The sequence below is a fragment of the Bemisia tabaci genome, chromosome 9 (assembly GCF_918797505.1).
Source record: "Bemisia tabaci chromosome 9, PGI_BMITA_v3".
Taxonomy (NCBI): domain Eukaryota; kingdom Metazoa; phylum Arthropoda; class Insecta; order Hemiptera; family Aleyrodidae; genus Bemisia; species Bemisia tabaci.
Window position 1 is genome coordinate 10,352,054 of NC_092801.1, and position 19,082 is coordinate 10,371,135.

The 19,082-nt window shown below is 38.1% G+C and overlaps 1 protein-coding gene across 2 annotated transcripts; it reads right to left on the minus strand.

Moving 5' to 3' along the window:
- Positions 1-2,471: 2,471 nt before the first annotated feature.
- On the minus strand, positions 2,472-15,215 carry Gas8 (Growth arrest specific protein 8). 2 transcript variants are annotated; one of them, XM_019051077.2, is made up of 8 exons: positions 14,600-15,215; positions 13,113-13,230; positions 11,420-11,563; positions 9,427-9,687; positions 6,603-6,770; positions 5,408-5,494; positions 4,158-4,352; positions 2,472-3,526 (listed from the first exon to the last, which is right to left on the minus strand). In XM_019051077.2, the coding sequence occupies exons 1-8, from the start codon at positions 14,764-14,766 to the stop codon at positions 3,368-3,370; spliced, it is 1,299 nt and encodes a 432-aa protein (XP_018906622.2). In that variant the 5' UTR covers positions 14,767-15,215; the 3' UTR covers positions 2,472-3,367. The 2 variants fall into 2 exon arrangements, with proteins under 2 accessions (XP_018906622.2, XP_072160580.1); XM_072304479.1 differs by having other exon boundaries at positions 3,388-4,352.
- Positions 15,216-19,082: the final 3,867 nt, after the last annotated feature.

Here is a 19,082-nt window from a genome sequence, read left to right on the forward strand (position 1 = left end):
AATTTTCTTCCTTTTTTAAACCACTGGATATTTTCTCAGTTTTGAACTTCGAAATTCTATCCTAGCGGGTATCTTTACTTTGAATTTTTAGAAGCGGTACAATCTTTCATCATTGCTGGCACCAACAAAAAAACGAAAAGAAAAAAAAAAAGCAATTTTTGAAAAATGAAAAATTAAGCTGAGTGTAGCTAAAAGGAACCGACTCTTTCGGTATTTTTCAGGAACAATACCTCAGGATTCTTTCTCCTAATCAGAATGAAATGAGTCGAATACTAACTTAGATATTAGTTTAATTTTCACACTAAAGTTGCAAAATAATCTAGTTAGTTTGTAGACTAAGAGCGCAAATTATCTCAATCTAATGGCTCAATTCCTCTGATTTTACAGTCATACAACTTGTAAAATATGTAATTTGAAAAAAGAATACTAAGCAATCCATCCCTTCCCCCTAAAGAGTGTTTTAAATATATACCTGGAAGAGACCGTTCAGAAATTTTATTATATATTTTGTTTGGAAGTAATTTATTCCGTACGTCACAATATTCAACCGCATGTTTTCATACAACCAACATACATGGAAGTCTTATAGTAGGGGAAGGATATCTTCTTTGATTTTTTTGGTCCAAAGGAGGTAAACCCATTATTATCACAGATATTAAGCTTACAAGGGGAACTTCCCAAGCTGCCGCCTCCGATCGGGCTGAAAAAATTCATACGAACTCTTTGGATGAATTTATTTGACCCGTATTTTTTTGTTTTTTCCAACGCCCCCTAGAAACCCCCCAAAAAAATTCCGGAAAGTCTTGCTTTGAGCGCTCGAGTGTATATACGTAGTATAGCATCAATATCTTATCAGTCGGCGGTGGCTCTGCGGTAGCGCGCTTGCCCGGTGTTACAGCGGTCCCGGGTTCGAATCCCGGGCGCCGCGCCTACTTTTTACGACCGAATTTTATATTCTCACACATTTTCACATCGAATCCCATTTAATACAGTGGAACTTAAAACATCAATTAATTTACAACCATCATCTAACACAAATTGATCTACGATCAATAACTTCTTCAATTTGAAGTATAGATTTTTTTGGGAGGGGGGGGGGGGGGGATACGCGCGCGATTATCTCGCCAATCACTGTACTTTTACATTAGCCGACGACCCGCTCCGCCCCCTCACATCAACATATTTCTCCGATTACCCGTATGCGTCATGATTTTGTGGATAATGACGGGAAAAATCATGACGCATACGGGTGATCGGGAGAAATATGTTGATGTGAGGGCGGAGCGGGTCGTCGGCTAATGTAAAAGTACAGTGATTGGCGAGATAATCGCGCGCGTATCCCCCCCCCCCCTCCCAAAAAAATCTATACTTCAAATTGAAGAAGTTATTGATCGTAGATCAATTTGTGTTAGATGATGGTTGTAAATTAATTGATGTTTTAAGTTCCACTGTATTAAATGGGATTCGATGTGAAAATGTGTGAGAATATAAAATTCGGTCGTAAAAAGTAGGCGCGGCGCCCGGGATTCGAACCCGGGACCGCTGTAACACCGGGCAAGCGCGCTACCGCAGAGCCACCGCCGACTGATAAGATATTGATGCTATACTACGTATATACACTCGAGCATTCAAAGCAAGACTTTCCGGAATTTTTTGGGGGGGTTTCTAGGGGGCGTTGGAAAAAACAAAAAAATACAGGTCAAATAAATTCATCCAAAGAGTTCGTATGAATTTTTTCAGCCCGATCGGAGGCGGCAGCTTGGGAAGTTCCCCTTGTTAGCCCTAAACCTAATGAAAGTTCACAGTGATTAATATATATGCAAGCAACTTGTAGGCAAAGAATAAAAAAATCTCATTATGCAGGAAATATTACATTTTCAAGAGGCAAAGAACATGCATTACGCTTTGATAAATTGTGAGCTGTGGAAGGCATTGATCTCCTTTTCCTGTACAGAAGATATTTCAGAGATCCGTAAAATATTCACTTTATATTTGCTTTATCATCTGCAAGTCTCTTACTTAAGTCGAACTTATTGAATTTTTGAACTGAGCTTGCTGATACATTTTTTTGAATGAACTCTCCTGCGTGAATAGACCTCTGAATTTAAATGAATCCTCAGAGTAAATAGCAATGCTCGCCTAATATCGACAGCAAAACTTCTACAGCTTGTATCTCGTCTGCGGTGTTTATATTTTAGCCTCTATTTTATTTTTCACAGAAGAGCAAAATCAGCATAGTTCCCCAAAGTTTTTTTCAAGATTTGCCTTGCACAGAAGAGAAAAATCATGGAAGGTTTTAAGAATTCACATTGAATAGCTCTCTAGTTATAAAGTAGACAGAGTTTATATCAGGAAGGAATTAACCCTTATTTTCGAAAAAATTTATTTAAGAATGTTTCTGAGTTCCACTAGCCGTATATTTTCTCCTACCCAAAAGTGAGAGTAGGAAAAAAGAAATAAAATCGTGAAGAGAGGTTTTAAAGTTTATTTTTTACACTGAGCCTTTTGCAGGATGAAAACTTCAAACCTCTTTTTCTCAGTTTCAACTTAATGTGGGTTGGCTCCTTTCTGATGAACTCGGTCCATATGAAGTACGACAGAAAGTTGGCAACTGCACAAACCGCGATATGCAGTTAGAGAATTTCACCATCGATATGTATAAACCTATGTACAATACAAAAAGAAAACAATGAAAAAAGGGCATGACAAGCCCAAAAAATGGTAAAACCACAGCAAAGACGTTTTGGGCCAGTTATATGCCCCATTTACAACTGGAAACAAGGCTAAAACTTAACGCAAGGCAATGAGCATGCAACTGACCAAGGCAGGCATTCCTGCACTTGGAGTTTACACTTATTCTCATCTCAGTTGCATGCATATTTTCTTGCTTTAATTTTTAGGCTTGTTTCCATTTGAAACTGGGCATGTAATTGGCCCAAAACTTTCTAGTTGTGTTTTTACTATTCATTAGCCGAGATACATATATACATGCTTTTTCTTGTATTTTATTGTTAAATCGGGCCATTGGGTTGTGTATCTCTTAACTTCACACCTTTACATGTCGATAACCAAAGTGCAAAACCACGTATCTCCATTGCGATGCCTCAAAATTTCCTCTCGTGTTTTATTATTTTAAATTAAGACAAGCCAATTTTATAGCTTGAAATTGACACAGAATATTCTGCATATAGAGAAGAAAAATCAAGGAAATTTACAAGAAATTAGGTACCTACGTCGACTAAAATAAAAAAATAAATTATGACAGGCAGTCTGCAACAACCCGAACGGAGATACGTCATTTCGCAATTGGATGATTTCTATCCAATCTGAGAATCTGCTTTCGCAGTTGTAGGTTCTTAATTGATTTTTAAATGAGGTCCTCTGCGAAGTCCTCCATTTTGACCTTCAACCCATGCTCACTTAGAATCGACTTGAAATGATTCATTCTGTCCTGATGCGTTTTCATGACGGCCGCCAATTTGTTCTGAAGCTTTTTGATCTGCGAATTTTTCGCGTTTAGAATTTCCTGTCAGGACAGAAAAAATATTATTCCATTAAACACTTGCTCGGTAATAGGTAACATCAAAAAGTGAAACCTGGAGTCCTGGGGAAGTGAAGAGGTTGATGGTCGAAAACGTCCGTTCTAAGTTTTAAAATTCCAGAGGTAGTTAAAAGGGTCTTAAGACAAAACAGCTTTAAATTACCTTGCGGTTGACCCCAAATGGCTAGCACAGGTTGCACGTTGCAATAACTTGCGATCATGTGGTAAAATAATTGCTACTGCATCGGAGTGTTGTGTATGTTGCCTATCTACTAATTGAAGGTGCTTCTCTTATTAAAATATTTTAGGATAATGGACTATCGGGAAACTGTCAAGAGAATTTTCTAAAGTCAGGGAAAACCTGGAAATGCCAGGATAAATAACGAACATGTCAGGGGAAAATTGTCAAGTCACCTTTATTTTCTTTCTCGAGTGAGTTCGACGTTTCGAACGACAAATTTTGCCCGAAAACTATTTCAAACTTCAAACTATGTCTTTTTAAGAATCTGGCATTTGTGTAATTGTCAGGGTATTTCACCAAAATGTGTCGCGGGGAATTTAATTTTCCAAATTCTGTGGCAACCATGTAACTTATCTGGGAATCTCGAGTTCTTACCTCAACTTTGCTGAAAGATGGATCAATTTTGGCGGTTCCAGCGGATTCTGCGAGTTGCGCCTCACGCTTCTCAATAGCAGCCGTCATGGCTTCCATTTTTTTCTGTAATATATTATTCCTAAGATCAGATTTCTGCTGCAGCTCCAGTATAACTGCCACGAAGTTGTCATGATACTCATCTCGCTCCTTTTTCACCTGGAAGAAAATTTAAGAACTGAGTAAATGAAGTCTGAGCTTATCAAAGAACAACGGCCCTCAAAACTTCCTCCTTGAAAATATCAAAGAAATTCAGCTCTTTTATAAAGCGAAGAAAGGAAGAAATAAGTAAGAACGCAAATTGTGTAACAGGAAAATCCAAATCGCCTTCATTTTTTTGTATATACAACACAGACAGCCGAGGAGCAGTAATAGTTGTATCCAGACCGCCAGGCGTTGAGATACTCGAAGTAATCGGCGCGCGTTCTCTTTGGCCTTCAAGAGAAATAATCCTTGGAGATAAAAGTTTTTATTTCATAATCGGAGAAATACCTACCATCAACTGGGTGATTGAAAAGTTAAATATTTTTGGAACTGTTGTTGTTATTTCTGATAAAAAAAAATCCGCAAGTAGGAAAATATATAATTTAATTTCAACATTCATCATGCAACGAAGATTTCATTTGTGAAGAAACAAATTATTTCAATAATCTTAAATATTATTTAAAATTAACTCTTCAAAATGGGTTTCCTTTAGTTTTTTCGTTTTCTACTTGTATTTGGACGGAGTTAAACAGAAAGGAACCAAGCCACATCGGGATCGAACCGAGAAAAAGAGGTTTAAAGTTTGGCTCCTGCATAAGACTCAATGTAAAAGATAACCTTCAAGTTCTGTTTCTGCAAAATTTGCTCCGACAAAAACTTCGAATTTATGGCGATAGATAGTACCTAGAGCAGTGGTTGAGTTTAATACCAGTCATAACTCAATTTTTTCCAAAATGTGGGTTGGTTCCTTTCTGCTTAACTCAGTCCATTTATAATGTCACTCACTTCAAAGTTTGAGTGGAGCTCTTGCATGCGCCAGAGATTTGCGTTAATAATCCCCCTCCCCCTTTTTTTCACGTGTGTGTGTGTGTGTCAAAATTTGGAATTGTTTCAGAAACAACCAGTGGCACCGTCGTGTTTTATACAAAATTTTACACACGACAATGTAATTAGATAAATCGCAAATCCCTGCCGATTACAAAAACCCCAATGGCCGCAATCCTACTCACTTTTTCAAACTGCACTTCTAGAGAAAGGTAGTGAGCCTTTAAATCGTTGACTTCGTTTCTAGCTGCAGCCAACTGTTTTTTGGTTATCTGGAAAAGAATGAAAGAAATCGGATTAAGCCTTCAAATTGTACCACAATCCTGTAACGACAGGATCCTGCAGCGACCGCGCTGCAGGAACGCCGTGATTCTATTTTCAAATTTTAATTTTTCTTTTTCAAACGGAATACTCTTCATTTGCTCAAAAACCCGATCTCTATACTGCCATGCCAAGGAAAAATGCCGTAGGATCCTTTAGACAATGGCAGATTTCCTTCACTAATAAATGAATTTACCGGAACAATGTTGAAAATTTTTTGTCGACTTTTTCAGAAAATTTTGTTCGCAACTTGATATAACAAATCTAATATTTTCACAGAAAAACATGCACAGCCTCCTCAAAAATAGGTACATGTTTTATCCGGAGAAATTTGGCAACTCTCGGATGCCCTTACGGCGTTTTTCCTTAGCACGGCTGTATAGTTCTGCGTTTTTTCCCCCAGAATGAGCTCTCGATAGTATTCTACAATCATTGTAAATATAACAATGAATCCTCATCTGCTAGGTTTTCTTCAATATTTGCTATTATTCTACTAATAACTCTGTATCCTCATTTTTGCCGCATTATAGTTTCTCTGAAAAGCAGATACTTTTTCCGGCGATGGCTATTGCATAGCATTGGTATCTTAAAAAGAAACGTGTGGGGGCGATCTAGGATAGCATACGTTCTTCATTAAGTTCTTTTTCCAGGGAAGTGTGCTGGGTGAACATAACAAAGGCTTGGTATATACACTGAAAAAAAAAAAAAAAAAAAAAACACATTGGATCCAGAGTCCAGACTCTTGAAAACATTGACAAGAAAAAGGACTCTTGATTCCGATCTAAGCTTAAATCAAAAGGAAATCCGCTCAAATTAAGAGGCTTGGTTCTTGATTTAAGCTTAAATCTGATTGAATCAAGGGTGTTTTTTCTTGTCGATGTTTTTAAGAGTCTGGACTCTAGATCCAATGTGTGTTTTTTCCAGTGTATGTCTATAATGAGACGATCCTGTTGAGAGCTCTTAAATATATACAATTCAAAGGGAGGGTCATAGTCCCCAATAAGTTTCCATTGCAAAGCTAAAAGGTAGAAGGTGTAAACCAATTTAGAATGCGCGTACATTGAGCATCTGCCTCTCCTGTTGATAGTTGTTAACTTTTTTTCGGAGTTCCTTGAGCTCTTTATCGGCCTCCCTGAGCGGTTCGACCAAGCTTTTGTTCGCTTGTTTCAGTTCCACCATCTGTTTTTCCATTCGCTCCTCTTTCTTCTTCATCTCCACCATTTGATCCTGTCAACAAAATCGACACTCAAATTATAAAAAGCATCACTATACAATTTTATTCGCTGGAAGACAATATAATTACACACAAAATAGACTGTAGCGAGCAGAATAAGCCTCCACGCAGTGGTTTAGTTTTCTACCCTCGCGTTTGAGTCTCCAAGTCACCCATCGCAGCCTAACTCTCTTTTCGCTTGTCCAAATTCGCAATGGAATGGCTTTGGTCCATATTGTCCAATGGGCAATTTGGAATGAAAGGCAGATGAGTAGGTGAGGAACAGTGTTATGATTTAGACAGGTGGATGAGTTGGAAAGGAGTCAGGGGTTCTAAGATATGTCAGAGGCACTAGCCTGATGAAGAAGATATGTAAGCTATCATGATTTTCACACCTTAAGTCCCATTACGGTGACTTACTAACCAAATAGACTGGACCATGGAAAAAATTGAACAATTACTGAAGGAGATACGTGACAAAATAATCTAATTTTCCAAAACACATGTGTTTTAATGGGAAATGCCGCCAGATAAAGTCACTATTGTTTCACTTATAATCTATTTTTTTTTACTATTTTCAATATCAGGAAAGATACGTAAAAAATACTGCGAAATCTGCTCTTTTAGCATTCTTACATGCGTGCTGACTCAAAAAATTTGGTTGCAAATTCGCCATTCTACTAGTAGCGCAACTGCCCCATAATTAAATGGAAACTTCTTCTCAGAGGGATTACCTGACGTTTGACCTACAAACGGTTATAGGAAATTTCGTCAACGATTTTTTGTCCGCGCACTTGTTTTTTTCCAGTAATTTACGTCCACGCGTTTTTTCGGAACGGGAGTTTTGGTCCACGTGCCAGTTGAGACCCAAAGTCAATTGGCCCACATGTAAATACAAACGACCATTGCTCACGACGTTTTTGGATGAAAATTTATAATGTCTTGGAAGAATGAGGGTTTGCTTGTTTTTTGTTTTGTCTGTTTGGTCCACCAGAGAATAATATATAGTCGAGAGTTTTGGTAAAAAGGGGAGAGCGTCAATTCCATTAGACAAAATTCACTAAAACTCTCTACACCTCTTTGGTGTAACAGGACTTAATTATCTTTCAAAGAATTCCCACCTTGTTATACCTGAGCCGGATAAACCTCTATATTTGCCTCAGCTAAAGGCTCTTAGATTTTTCCTGTGTACGATAAGTATCTTGATTTATTTTGCGAGGAAAGATCTGCACTTTTAAAGGATGCCTGTCATTCTTAATACGTTCAATTTCGTATAATACTGTGCAACACCTCTGTTATGAAATAGTTGCTTCAGGCGCTGCCGCACGGCGCGCGGCGGGCGGGCGGCCCGCGCGATGGCGCATTGGCGCCTACAAACCTAAGTGGATACTTCAAGCATTATGCAATGCGTGAAGTATCCACTTAGGTTTGTAGGCGCCATGGAGCCACTCGCGCTGGCAGCACGCCGCTCCGCTCTGTTATAGGCTTTAATATTTATACTCGCATGGTCAGCGTTTTTTAACTCATGATTTTGAAATGTTTGCACACTCTGCATTGATTATTCTCATTTAAATTGATGGGGAAAAAATATGTATCAATTGATCAAAGGAGAATATAATGTGTGTGTTTTCAATATTGGTGGTTCCGTGTCAAATTTAATGATTTCCAAAGCACTTTAATTTTTTCTTTTACATTTTGTGCTTTTATTGTGCTGCAGCGAGGTGTACGCGCAACCAAAACGCTCAAAATTTGACGTATTGGATTCTAAAAGATCGATGTACAAATGGGTTAAAACTAAAGATTGCGTTGGTTTTTTCCCTCTTTTATTCATTTTTGCAGTTTCTGTTGGCACAACTGCGGCTCATTGAGATTAATATCGCTTGGAAAAGGTTTTACAAATATTTGCCACGTTTTAAAAATATAAATGTTTTTAAAATGAAATAATAATTTCGTAAAGAAAAAATTAAAAAAATAAAAAAAAGTACCTATACATATATAAGGTATATTCTACATCGAATATTTTAAGGATAGAAATAAAACCAAATTTTCACCAATGACAATTTAAAAAGATGATTCAAAAGGAGAAAGTAATAACATTTCATTTAGAAAATGAGCAACCATAACAACACCTCTTTCTCTCTCAATTTCTCATTTCCATATTGTCAATATAATTTTACATACCGACTAAAATACAACGCTTGATGGACCAAGTCACTGTTGCTTATTTTACGTGTGGGCGTAAACTACTGTACAAAAAAGGTGCGCGGACAAAAAATCGTTGACAAAATGTCCTGAAACCCCTACGGACATATTACCTGCAGAACGTAGGTATTACGGCAGAAGAGGGCGGCACTTAACTGGAAAGCACTGTTTTCATTGGGTCTCATGCATCTACGGCTGTCTTGAAAAAAAACTGTGTCATTTTTTGTGCACTTACGGCTTTTACCTACGTCTCGTTTTCATTAAATTAGGATGAATTTTGCTGTTTTAGCTGTCTCGGTAATTTTATCTAAAAGAGTTTAGACGAATTTTGAAGAAAACTCGATTTCGAAAATTTTGCACTTACGGCTCTCTTCGCTATCACGGCAGTTTTGTAGGCCACTTGTATAGGTCTAATTCGTCGACTAATAGGTCGCGACACCCTCAGAGGATGTACGAGGGGTTGCCTACCTTGAGCGTGGAGATGATGCCGAGGTTGTTGAGGGTGATATCGTTGTAGTAGAGCTTGATCTCCTCGAGGGCTTTCTCGTGGTTGGCGATGAGCTGGTGGATCTGGAGGTTCTTCTGCTCCTCGAGCTCGCTGGAGCTCGTGTCGTGGGCCGCGGTGAGACACTCGCGGAGCTCCTCCAGACGCTTCTTGTACGCCGCCTCCATGTTCACGCTCTCCGACTCGTACTTCTCCCGCAAGCTCCGCAGCTTCGAGCTGTGCTCCTGCAACCAACGACCACAACCCAGATAACATTTTTCAATGGAAAACACGGACAAATATTGAATGTTAATTCAGCATTTACACTGTGAATAAATGTCCGAAAAATTTCAAATCGACGGTACGTAAGTCGGCAATGGAGATGTTGCATGTGTGATGAATTTGCGATTTGACTGTTGATTATTATGTAAAAGTTCGCGAGAAACACGATGGTGCCACTGGTTTTCTCTGAGATCAACTCCCAAGCTCGAAAAAGGCTCTCAAGTTGAGGCCAAAATGGAGGGGATATCCCACGCTACCCTGAGAGTCCACCTCTCCATGAAGAAAAATTATCCATGCAAACATAGGGAGCAAATGCATTGACAGGGTTGCCACTTTATTTAGGGACTCCAAAACTGAAAACACGGCAACCCTGCACTAATGTATTTGCTCCCTATCTTTGCATGGAGAGTTTGTCTTGATGTAGACGTGGACTCTCAGGGTAGGGTGGGATATCCCCTGCATTTTGGCCTCAACTTGAGAGCTTTTTTTGAGCTTGGGCGAGTTGATTTCAGAGAAAACCATTAGCACAATTGTGTTTCTCGCGAAATTTTACGCAAGAATTAACAGTCAAATGGCAAATTCCTCACACATGCAACATCTCCATCACATATAACTCGTTTGCGATGTCTGAATATCTCCGCCTCTGTGTTATTTTTTTAAAGGAGAACGAATTGACATCATCCCTTGAAGTTTTTGCAGAATTTTCTTCGCAAAGAGAAGAAAAATCGCGGCAGTTTTAAAGAATTGCCGTTGAGTAGTTTTCCGTTTAAAAAATAAAGTATAACAGGGAGTCTGCGACGTCGCAAACCGAGTTATGTGATTGCCGACTCACACCGTCGAAACGCTGATTTTACATTTTAAAAAAATGCTAACTTAACTACGCCTACAGTAGAATGAACTAATTAAAATGTTGAGTTAGCATTTTTGTATTGCAAAAGCACCATTTGAAACTCGATGGACTTTTTCTTGACAATTTAAATGCTAAATTAACATTTAATTTTTTTTCCGCGAAATTGCGATCGTTTTGAATTAGGTTGCGATTTTTTTTTTTTTTTTTTTACGATTTTTCGGCGATAAAATTGCGAAGATCATCGACATCTGAGCGATTATCCTCGGACTTGTTGCAATTTTGTCTTTATAAAATCGCATTTGATGAAATTTAAATTTCATCTCGATTTATAAAGATTTTTTGTCCGATAGTATTGCGATAAATTGCCGTCCATAAAATCGCGATTTCATTGCAAATTGGACCACATTTTGCAATTCGGAACTATAATTCCTGGCTTATCTGTAAAAACACGTATGAGCACGAAAAAACTGACGGTACATACGTTGTTTCTAAACTGAGCCAGAAATTATAGTTCCGAATTGCAAAATGTAGTTTAATTACGAGTCTCCAATAATTAAATTTTACCGCAAGTGAGTTCACGAATTTTTTTTTTTATCACAATTGACTCATGGATATTCCTTCACCGCTTCCCCCTTCCCCCGTTCCCACTATCCCCCACGAAGCTTCGATTGGACATTTGTCTGTTAATCGTATCATATTGTCGATCGGTTCACGTTTTCATCCTCTGATCGACTCGATAGTATTTTGTTTCAATGTTCAAAAAAAATTTAAAAAAAAAAGAAAAAAAAAAAAAAAAAAAAAAAAAAAAAAAAAAAAAAAAAAAAAATTTGGATGAAAGTAGGTACCAGTTCCAAGGCTCGAATAGCTTCGTCTTGAGTTTCTTTCATCTCGCGGAGGGTCCGCTTGAGGGCGCGTTTATCTTCCAGCAACTCTATTTCCTCCTCGTTGTGTTGGTCCTGTTCGGAACGGAGCATCACCATATTTTCGGCCTGGAAAGAAAAGTGAAATCCTAATTAATGAATTCAGAGATAATACCTATCGTTCTCCTTTGCGCGGGTAGATTTTTCAACTTTCAAGTCCCATCAGAAATCAGAATCATATCACTTTCGCTCTATGAATCTGCGATACCTCACTTATAAATTCTTAATAAAGTTTGATTCGAACAACACCATTTTAATTTTAGTTTTGAAGTATAACCAAGGTGATGTAATGATCGTTTTTTATTAATTTACTTAGGACCTTTCAGCATTTCGCCATCTTCAGAGTACAGTCATTAATACATAAATATATCACAGTTATTACACTTTCGTCCACACATCAAGGCACATCATACAAATAGTCTTAATTACGAGAGAGTCAATATTCACCTATAAAATATTTCACCTGAAAGGTCCTAAGTAAATTAATAAAAAACGATCATTACATCACCTTGGTTATACTTCAAAACTAAAATATAAATTCTTGATTTTGACATAAAAGATCCGTATTATGATCCGTATTATATGAACGTAGATAGATGGCTCCAGAGGCGGATCCAGCAATTCGGCAACATCGGATTTTCTCCACTTAAACCTGTGCTAAATAATCGATTCTTGTCGGAGCACTTGGTCCCTTCAAGAGTCAATACATTTCCATAGGTTTAAATGGAGAAAAGGCGGTGTTGCCAATTTGCTGGATCCGCCAATGGATGGTTCAAGTCGAATAATACGCATTTGCATCGCTACGTTTATGAATCCCCGATCATATTTCGTCACCCTGCGGTCAAAGTATCACAAGCATCATGCGACGTTTCGAAATTAAATTTCCGTCTTCATATTTTTTTTTTTCAGAGAAATTGTTCAACGAAGCTGTCCGAAAATTTCACTGAATGTTAATTCTTTGTGCTGTCGCTGAAATTCAGTGAAATTTTCAAACAGATTCAACCAACAATTTCTCTGTAAAAAAATAAAATGGCGGTGGAAATTTTGAAACATTGCATGGCGCTTGTGATAATTTGGTGGAGGTGACGAAATGTGTTTTTTGTAGAAGTGTCTGTGAAGTTAAATTCTCCTCCAAAGTTTAGCATGTTAATACTGAGGTGCTACATCTTCTATATTTTTCACCACTCACAAGCGCCATGCGACGTTTCGAAATTTCCGTCTTCATGTTATTTTTTACAGAGAAATTGCTCAACGAAGCTATCCGAAAATTTCACTGAATGTTCTTTGTGCTGCCGATGAAATTCAGTGAAATTTTCAAACAGATTCAACCAAAAATTTCTCTGTAAAAAAATAAAATGGCGGTGGAGACTTTGAGCGTCGCATGGCGCTTGTGATACTTTGGCCAGGAGGTGAAGATTTGATTTTCTTTAAAGAAAACTACTTATCTCACAAATTCCTTTGAAATTCTCAATCAATTTTAAATAAGTGAGGAAAATGCATGATGATCATATTTTATGCACGGAAAATTTTCGGTTAATTTCCTTTAAAAAGTATTAATTGGTAGTACACTAGTAAAAAAGCGCCCAAGAAAAAAGAGAAAAAAATTGGATGAACCTACTTGTAATTCCGTGAGACGTGTGGTATGTTCGTACATCAAGTGTTTTATCTTTTGCTTGAATTCTTTCACCTCCTTTTGGTGTTCTTCCTCGGCCACTTCGATTGCTCTGTCCTTATTTCTGCGCAAATCAGTAAATTCGATAAACAATACTTAATGCAATGAAATTTTATACTTCCCCCTTCCAATTCCTCTACAAAAATCCATACCACGAATTTTCAGAACAAATGGACGAACCAGTCTCCCAGAAGCGCAGTTTCCGATTTTGCATGCCTTACAGTCAGATTCGCATTTTGTTAAAGTATTTACCGAGACTTCAAACGTTTCTAATATTTTGAATTATTTCTGAACGTTGCTTTCAAGGCAGATAAAGTTTTATCATCAAATACGTAAATTGGAAATGAGAACGAAAGATTTCATCTTAGCATACAGACCAGACATAGGGGATTCATTGAAGGAGCTGAGATGCAACTATACGTGCTTTATGGAAGTCAATGTTGCATATTCAAAGAAATGAAGGCGCGCCAACTGTCGTTAAAAAGCCACGAGCTAATCTTGCAGTTCAGCATGTTATTAGCGGATAGTGTTCTTTCTCTGATGAATTTTACAAACATTTTCCAAACGTTTCTAATCTTTTAAATTATTCCTAAACTTTGCTTTCAAGAAAGATAAAATGTTATCATTACATACGTAAATAAGAAATGGAAACGAAAATATTTCATCTTAGCATGCAGATCAGACATCGGGGATTCAGTCAAGGAGCTTAGATGCAACTATACGTGCTTTATGGAGGTCCGTGTTGCATATTCAAAGAAATGAAGGAGCGCCAACCGTTGGTAAAAAGCTATGAGCTAATCTTGCAGTCTAGCATGTTATTAGCGCATAAAAAAGATTCAATCAACAATTTCTCTGTAAAATAATAACTTTGATTGTATTATTATAAATATAATAAACTCGATACACTCGAGGAAAAAAACACATTGGATCTAGAGTCCAGACTCTTTAAAAACATCGACAAGAAAAATTACTCTTGATTCAATCAGAATCTAACTTAAATCAAGAACCAAGCCTCTTAATTTAAGCGTATTTCGTTTTGATTCAAGCAAAAATCCGATTGAATCAAGAGTATTTTTTCTTGTCAATGTTTTCAAGAGTCTGGAATCTAGATCCAACGTGTTTTTTTTTCCAATGTACTTGTGATGATTTGGCCGGAAGGTGACGATTTCATAAATTTTCACTTTCTTAAAGTACACTGAAAAAAAAAGAATCTTAAATTTGCCGCCAAAAAGTATTTCTTCTTAAATCAAGAATTTTGCTGGTTAATATAAGCTACTTTTTTGCTTAGCCCAAGCATTATTTTTCTTGAATCAAGAAAAAGTCAGCTTAAAGCAAGATAAAAAAAATTCTTGGCGGCAAACTCAAGAATTATCATGCTTGATCCAAGCTACTTTTTTTTTCAGTGTAAGTGAAGTTTGCATGTTTGAATTCACCTTAGCATGGCCCTGAACTCTTCGAGCTGCTGCCTGGTGATCTCCCAGAAGGTGCGGAGCTTATCGCGTTCCAGCTGGAAGAAGTTGCGTTCCTCTCTTTCCCGTTCGAGCTCCTGACGGATCTTCAGCGTGAACTGTTCCAGTTGCTCCCGTGACATCTCGGCCATGGGCACTCCGTCGATCACCCCTCCCCCGCCCTTGCTCCCCTTGCTCCCCTTCCCCGATTTCTTCTTTGGCCCCTGAAAACATAAGGCTCACTGTAAAAAATAAAATTTAACCCCTTCCTAGAGTCCCTTTATACTGAGAGTCAAGACAATGCGAATCCATTTCTGATTGGTTAACCGGATTTTAGGCCTCCACAGTGTCACAAACGGGAATAAAGATTACATTTTCACCAATTGCAACGATTATAATCTGTAATGGACCGAGGGATTTCGGGTTCGACAAGGAACAAACGGAATGAAAGAAGGAACGGAGAAAGGAATTTAAGAATGAGCCGATCAAAGATTACGAAAAACGTTCAATTTCTGTAATCTTTATTCCCGTTTGTGACTCCATGAGGGGTGTTGTCTTGACTCTCAGTATAAAGGGACTCTACCCCTTCCCAAGTAGCATTTCTCGGCGGAAAAATCGCTGTATATTGCGATTTTATCGGCGATAAAATCGCCAGGATCATCAACCTGAGTGGGGCGATTATTGAAACTGATGGACAAAACGATAGACAAAGAGGACATAGGGAGTATGGAGCGACCTTATTGGTTGACATGGTTGGTTCTTATAGACTAAGGAAGAAAATTATGGACTAACTGTCGGGTCTTTAGTGGGTTGCCGTTAGTTGGTCCATTACCTACCTCCTATGTCCATTGCTACCACCTGCTTCCACCAATAGGATCCCTCCAAATCCCTTTTGTCGTCTTTGTCTATAGCTTTGTCTATCAGTTTCGATAATCGGCCCGCAGGGCCGGATTAAGGGGGTGGCCACATGGGCCGCGGCCCATGGCGGCAAATTTAGGGGGCGGAAAATTTTGCACTTTTTTAAATGTAGGTATAAAAAAAAATCGGATTAAGAAAAAAAATTACTAACGAGAAAAGGCGACAAAAACTCTCATTTCATGACAGTATAGTAATTTCTAATTTTGTTGTCTTTCGGTAATACAAGAGACATCACCTTTAATTAGTCGAGTTAAGAGAGAAACCAAACACGCAATTTGGCCTGAAATGGCGCGGCGCAAAGAGCAATGATGACGAGAACTTGAGATGAAAAGGAGAAGCCCTCGGCGCGGCGGTTGGCATGAAATACATATTAGCGCCTACAAGACTGCATGAATACTCCCTGCATTGCGTCAAACACAGTGCGTTCAGCAGCGGTCGGCGTGAACCGCATAGCGCCTGCGAGACTGTAGGAATACTTCACGCATTGCGCAAAAACACAGTTCCGTCGGCGCGGTGCGGCGGAAGTTAAAATTATTAAACCATATTTGTGTTTGTTCTTTCATAATTTTTTCTTTCATTTCTAATAAACCTAACTTTTGCGCAAAGTCCCATGAATTTTTGCTAGTAGTGTTGACAGAGCTTTCGCAAAAAGTGTGTCCAACACGAGTAAACGCGTCTCATACCCTCCGTCACGTTCACTCGATGGTTTTTACTGATGTTTTAAAACGAATGAGACGGAGGCGGCAAAATACAGGCGGCCTATGGGCGGCAAGTAAGTAAATCCGGCCCTGTCATCAACATCTGAGCAATTATCCTCGATCGCGCTTTTATCGCCCGACAATTTATAGCGATATTTCCGAAATAAAAATCGCGATAAATGGCGATTTAATCCCTATTTTTTCGACGATAATAAATCACGATTTTATCGTACCGAAAATTGCGATGTGTAGCGATTTCATCGTCATATATTGCAATTTTTAAGGCGATAAAATCTCGATATAAGTATTGCCACCGATATAATCGCGATAACCAACCGGTAAAATCGCTATTCATCGCGATCACTGCTACTTGGGTCCTTGTCACAAAAAAAAAATAATTGTTTTTAGACTCTACAGAAACAGACTCCACTCGGACTAAAGCCCAATTCACACTATCAAACTTTTCATCCGATTCTTGGATGCACATTGTCCACGTAAGTATTTCCATTGCGGTGTTTCAAAATGTCCGCTCCTATTTGATTTTTCCGAAGTGAACAAAGCAAACTTTCGTTAACCGAGTAGGTAGGTTGATAAATCAAGGAAGTTTTCAAGCAATTAAGTTGACTAATTTTCCTATGAAAATACAAAGTAGGTATGACAGGAGGTCTGTAACATCGCAAACGCAGATTCGTACGGTTTTACACTTTGGCTATCGATATCAATGGCTAAAGTGCACAACCACGTGTATCTCTGAAGCGGTGTTTCTAAATCTCTGCTTCTAATTTATTTTTCCGAGGAGAAACAAATTGACCAGATATATAACTTGCAATTTCTACGGAAGATTCTGCTGAGAGGGAAGAAAAATCTAGGAGGTTTCTAATGAATTAAGTTGACTAGTTTCCACATAAAAAAACAAAGTATGACAGGAAGTTTACAAAGTTGCAAACAATGGATACGTGGCTTTGAACTTTGGTCAACAACATATTGTTTTTACGAAAACACAACATTACTATGGCACTCAAATTTGCTCCGCTATATCTAAATAATCAAAGGGATTTTCATGTAAGTAAATTAAGAATGTTGAATCGAAATGAGTGTACTCACCATGATAAATTCTCAAATTCAGTCGAGCTCAAATGTTGAGCGCACTCTGTCGCTCTGTCAAAGAGGGCCTTCGAAAATAACGCCAAGGCGATGTGTCATCTAAAGAAGTAAAAAAATTTCATTTTGAAACACATTTCGATGATCTTTGAGTAGAACTAAGAGGCCAGCTGAGGAACTAGACTTTGTAAACACGGTCAACATAACAGTTACCATGGCAACCATGTCTCGAGGGATGTTCCCCTTATGCCATTTTGAATCACTCCCGCATGTTTGCGACATTTTTATCGCAAACATTTTCACCAGCATGGCTGAAAAATCGAGCCTTGAGTCTAATAATGGTTTTTTTTTAAATGCCGTAGTATGTCAAAAACTAATTTTTTAATTGCCTGCATGATCGATGGTTATCTTTTACAATACGATTATTCCTCTGAAGTGTACCTATCACCCTGCACAATTTATCAAAAGATGGAAAAATTTCAAAAGAATGGTCTATCGTTCTAGGTGTATTTCCTTCAATTTTCATCACTAGAAGGACAATAAAATGAAACAATATTGTTCTCCCAGTGATCAACTGGAGAGAACTTTCCTTTCACTCTGGGCTATTTAATCAATGTAAAATCTCGAAAAATCTCGATCGCTAGTGAGATTCTCCTCTGTTCTCTTGTAAAAAATCGCTTGAAAAAGCGATTTTTTGTATGTGTGAGTGCGCTCCCATAAGATCTGATGTAACCGCTTATTGTATTAGTGTGTATTTTACAGGGGTTTTTCGAGACTACCGATAGTCGCTGTTCGATACGTCGATACGTCGATTCAATTCTAAACCTACCAACCCTTTCCTACAAAATACCCTGTTCCTTCTGAGTTTCCTTAACTTTGCCTTCTTTAACTCCGTTTCTAAATAAACTGTATTAATTATCTGAAGTTCTTTATATCTTGAAGCTTCAATTTCCAATATGAATTTCCTAACTTTTTCACCATTTTCCTTATAAAACAAAATCAATTTACGTATGTACTTTTTACCCTTGTGTTTAGCGCTTGTTTCATTTGTGCGTCAGCTTTGATACAATGGCGGATTGTTTACGTTCATTTTATAGTTGAGCATTTTCCAATTTTTTCCTTTAAATCTCTTCGAAAAAGTCCCAAAATGACTTAGCACTCTTTAAATAAGTAATTCACCCCTTCAACTTAACATTGATGGTACTTTGGATGGTTCCACCTTTTGCAGTGAGAGAAACTGAATTGCCGAGTTTCTGAGCTGGCTATGGCTGGCTCCTTGGTTTGTCCGTGTCCTTCGGTTTGATTTGTGATTTGTGCAACTTCCTTAATGGATAATCTTACTTATCAAAATACTCTTTGACTGTGCGTGGAGTGTAATTTTGTCTTGAGTCTTGACAGCATTAGCACCATGTGAATCAAAATTTCAATCAACTCCATTTTTGCCGCAGGGTAGGGATCCTTTAGCTATCCTACCGCTATCAGAGTGCTGTCGAGAAACTAATCACAACTGTCGGTATGTTCTGTTGAGCAGTTATGTAAATATAAAACGGTTGTATTTGTTAGTCAATTTCTTTTGTATGTGAACAATAACTGAATGTCCAGAATTCCAAACATCTGACTGTATCTCAAGTATATGTCGGAAATATTTATCAAGGTCAGAGTTTGTGAATCCTTGGCAGCAGTTAATGAATTTCCCCTAAGTAACAACTTCGCTCAACAAAGTTTGGTAAGTAAGTACAGCTCAGATCCAC

What these genes read in the sequence shown, in the direction of transcription:
- Gas8 (XM_072304479.1), bottom strand. Translation starts at nt 14,766, where the DNA reads ATGGCCGAGATGTCACGGGAGCAACTGGAACAGTTCACGCTGAAGATC. An exon ending in GAGTTCAGGGCCATGCTAAG is followed by an intron (nt 13,231 to 14,599) that starts GTGAATTCAAAC and finishes TGATTTGCGCAG; the next exon opens with AAATAAGGACAGAGCAATCG. An exon ending in TAGAAGTGCAGTTTGAAAAA is followed by an intron (nt 4,353 to 5,407) that starts GTGAGTAGGATT and finishes ATTTTCTTCCAG; the next exon opens with GTGAAAAAGGAGCGAGATGA.